This window comes from Dendrobium catenatum, unplaced genomic scaffold (assembly GCF_001605985.2).
Source record: "Dendrobium catenatum unplaced genomic scaffold, ASM160598v2 fragScaff_scaffold_1063, whole genome shotgun sequence".
NCBI lineage: Eukaryota > Viridiplantae > Streptophyta > Magnoliopsida > Asparagales > Orchidaceae > Dendrobium > Dendrobium catenatum.
This window is the reverse complement of record NW_021319525.1, coordinates 558062-560857: the sequence shown is the minus strand read 5'-3', so window position 1 is coordinate 560857 and position 2796 is coordinate 558062. Positions and strand designations below refer to the sequence as shown.

General features: G+C 31.4%; 1 protein-coding gene across 2 annotated transcripts; it reads left to right on the top strand.

Moving 5' to 3' along the window:
• The first annotated feature begins 1040 nt into the window (after positions 1-1040).
• LOC110095157 (protein SPEAR1) lies at positions 1041-2580 on the top strand. Of its 2 annotated transcripts, XM_020820574.2 has the most exons (5): positions 1041-1200; positions 1289-1509; positions 1869-1936; positions 2146-2221; positions 2303-2580. In XM_020820574.2, the coding sequence occupies exons 2-5, from the start codon at positions 1291-1293 to the stop codon at positions 2417-2419; spliced, it is 480 nt and encodes a 159-aa protein (XP_020676233.1). In that variant the 5' UTR covers positions 1041-1200; positions 1289-1290; the 3' UTR covers positions 2420-2580. The 2 variants fall into 2 exon arrangements, with proteins under 2 accessions (XP_020676233.1, XP_020676234.1); XM_020820575.2 differs by having other exon boundaries at positions 1054-1509.
• Positions 2581-2796: the final 216 nt, after the last annotated feature.

Sequence of the window (2796 nt, the reverse complement as noted above, 5' to 3'; positions counted from 1 at the left end):
TTTAGTTAAGTAAAAATTTAAGGATTCAATTGAGACAATTTTTTTATTGCTTTTAAAGGAGTTTTTCAATACATATTTAGGCTTCGTCTGGGACGACTTCATACTGTTTTTTAATGCAAAATTTTCAAATTTAAGAAATTTTTTATAGGAGTTGTTTTAGAAAGCACAGAAGGAAGCTGTTCCAAATCGAAATTCTTAATTTTATACTAAAAAAGCTGCTTTAATAAGTTGTAAGAAAGTCATCCCAAACAAAGCATAAAAGTTGTTAAGATCTTAAATTTGATTGTACCTCCATCATAATAATTTCTCATAATACTCCAAAACTTTGGGATGAGCACATATATATTATCCATATATATATATATATATATATATATAATAAATTAATAGATATAATTTGATATACTTTCATAAGTATAAATTATATTTAAACATATAAAATAAATTAGAAATTAAATTAGAAATTATTTATAATAAATATATATATATATATACTTATTTTATATTAAATATGGATTATATTATTTATAAAATGTGATTTGTGTTTAAGTTTAAAGTTAGATCGTCATATTATTATATTAATTTTACTAATTTTAATAATATTATTATTTATTACGTCATTCAGTTCTACCCCGATCAAACCGGTCAAATTGTGAATCTCTCATTTTTCCAATTTATTGTCTGGTTTCACAACCTAATTGCATATATACATCACATGCACAAGACTCTGAATTGAAAATCTCTTGATTAATAGCTAAAACTTCCAACCATCATATAGATCAACGTGAGCTGAAATAGCTTCTAAATTTAGAAGTGTGCCTCGGTTGTCTTGCCGGTAAAAAGAATAATTTTATTCCTGTTAACTAGGTCTTTAATGACAATATCTAGCTACCTGTAGTGATGAGACATGCATAAAGTATACAGATGCATCTTGAGCTACAAAACGTTATATGAGGTCCATTTAATGAAAGAAAACCCCTAAAGCTAAGTGTATCTCTATCAAATCTTGCCTCTAAGTCAGTCTTTTGCTATTAATTATTAGCCATCCATTGCACATGGTGCTTCTAGTAACCGAAAGAATAGGAAGAGATCTTCAACACCAAGGCGAAGGACACAAAAGTAAAGAATATCTCCTTGTAATCTTCGGCAATCCACAATCCAGGAAGGCACAAATTTCTTAATTCCAACACACTTTAAAAGGTGCCTTGGCTTTCTGTCCCTTTCACTTTCAAGCTATCTTGTCATAACTCATCTCTCTCTCTCTCTCTCTCTTCTTTTCTTCATCAAGAGATGGGGAGCAGCCAACATGGAGAGATTGAGCTTGGAGGTGGAAGATCATCAGGTACTGGAAGTTCAAGGAAAGGAAAGAAAAGCGGTATGGAGAGGCCAAAGCAACCGCAGAGAGGTCTTGGTGTGGCTCAGCTTGAAAAGATCAGAATTCAAAGCCAGTTGATGTCTAGTTACAGTCAACAATCAGTTTATCCTTGTTTTCCCAGTAATCTGGCCATGGTTAGTATGCCTTTCACTTCTCACTTCTCAATTATCTATGTAATTAATTTCTTTTTAATTTTTGCTCCGTACCCTTTTAGTACTGCTTATAGTAAGTAACCTCAAGGATTTTGTTGCCTATACTCAAGCACAATAGATAAGACTGGTCATGAACTGGTCTTCTTCTCCAACCTTTTTCTCTTGTCTAGCACTTTTAAATCTTCCCAGTTTCTACTGTTCATCCCAGTTTTATATTATCTGAATCTCTGGTTATTTTAATTTTTTTCCCATGTTCTCGTCACAGATTAATTGATTAGAAACTGGATGAACTATTTGAATTGAACAGAGTGACCCATCATTATTTCTGATTTCTGTTTCAGGTGGGATATGGAGAGAGCAGAAATGAAGATATTAGCTTTGCTGACACTCAGTTCAATCTTTCACCAAGGTACTTGAGACTCAAACTAGGGTTTCTGTATTATAAAGTTTACTAATGCTTCTTACTTCTATAAAAAAAATATAAATTTATCACCTAAATCATATGTGGAATGTTAAATATAAACTTATGAGAAATATAAAGAGTATTTGTTCTATCTTGTTACAGTAGACAATTTAGCTTGACTGGAGTTTTCTTGTGTTCTTCTACCATTTTGCTAGGTTTTATGCAAATAATAGAAGCAGCAGTGTATCACAGGCAAATCATTTTGGACCAGTTACTTTACCACTCATGGAGGTTGGCTGAAATATAAAGAATGCTACACTATTACCAAAAAAAATATTTTTCTTCCTGTAAATGATTCATTTTCTTCTTCAGGATCTTGTGCAGAAGAGAATCAGGCATGACAGAAGCTATTCCACTGGATCAAACAGCCAAGTATCAGATTCCAGCAACTCGCAAGAGCTCGATTTGGAGCTGAAGTTATCAATTTAAGGGTGGGGAAGCAAAGATTCATTAATTTTGATGAATTTGTTACTTGATTGAAAATTTGAGTACAGTTATATTGTACATCAAGCATGGTATTTCAAATGCCCATTATGATGACACTGTGGAAGAGATTTTATAAAGGAATAAGGTTTGTTTGGGACAGCTTTTATACTGCTTTTTAAAATGACGTTTTAGTATAAAATTTTCAGATTCAAGAAATTTTTTTACTAAAAAGCTATTTTAGAAAGCAGAAAAAAGCTAAGCTGTTACAAACGAAGCATGAATTTCCTAAAGCCACACAAAAGAATTGCTACTTAAGCTTCTTATTGCTTACTAAGAGTTATATATACTTTAATTAATAATGCAAAGATATATCATTTTGT

Bases quoted from the DNA above. Each gene is read 5' to 3' on its own strand.
- LOC110095157 (XM_020820574.2), top strand. From the start codon at position 1,291: ATGGGGAGCAGCCAACATGGAGAGATTGAGCTTGGAGGTGGAAGATCA. The intron at 1,510-1,868 runs GTTAGTATGCCT...TTTCTGTTTCAG, and splicing joins TTCCCAGTAATCTGGCCATG to GTGGGATATGGAGAGAGCAG. The intron at 2,222-2,302 runs GTTGGCTGAAAT...TTTCTTCTTCAG, and splicing joins TTACTTTACCACTCATGGAG to GATCTTGTGCAGAAGAGAAT.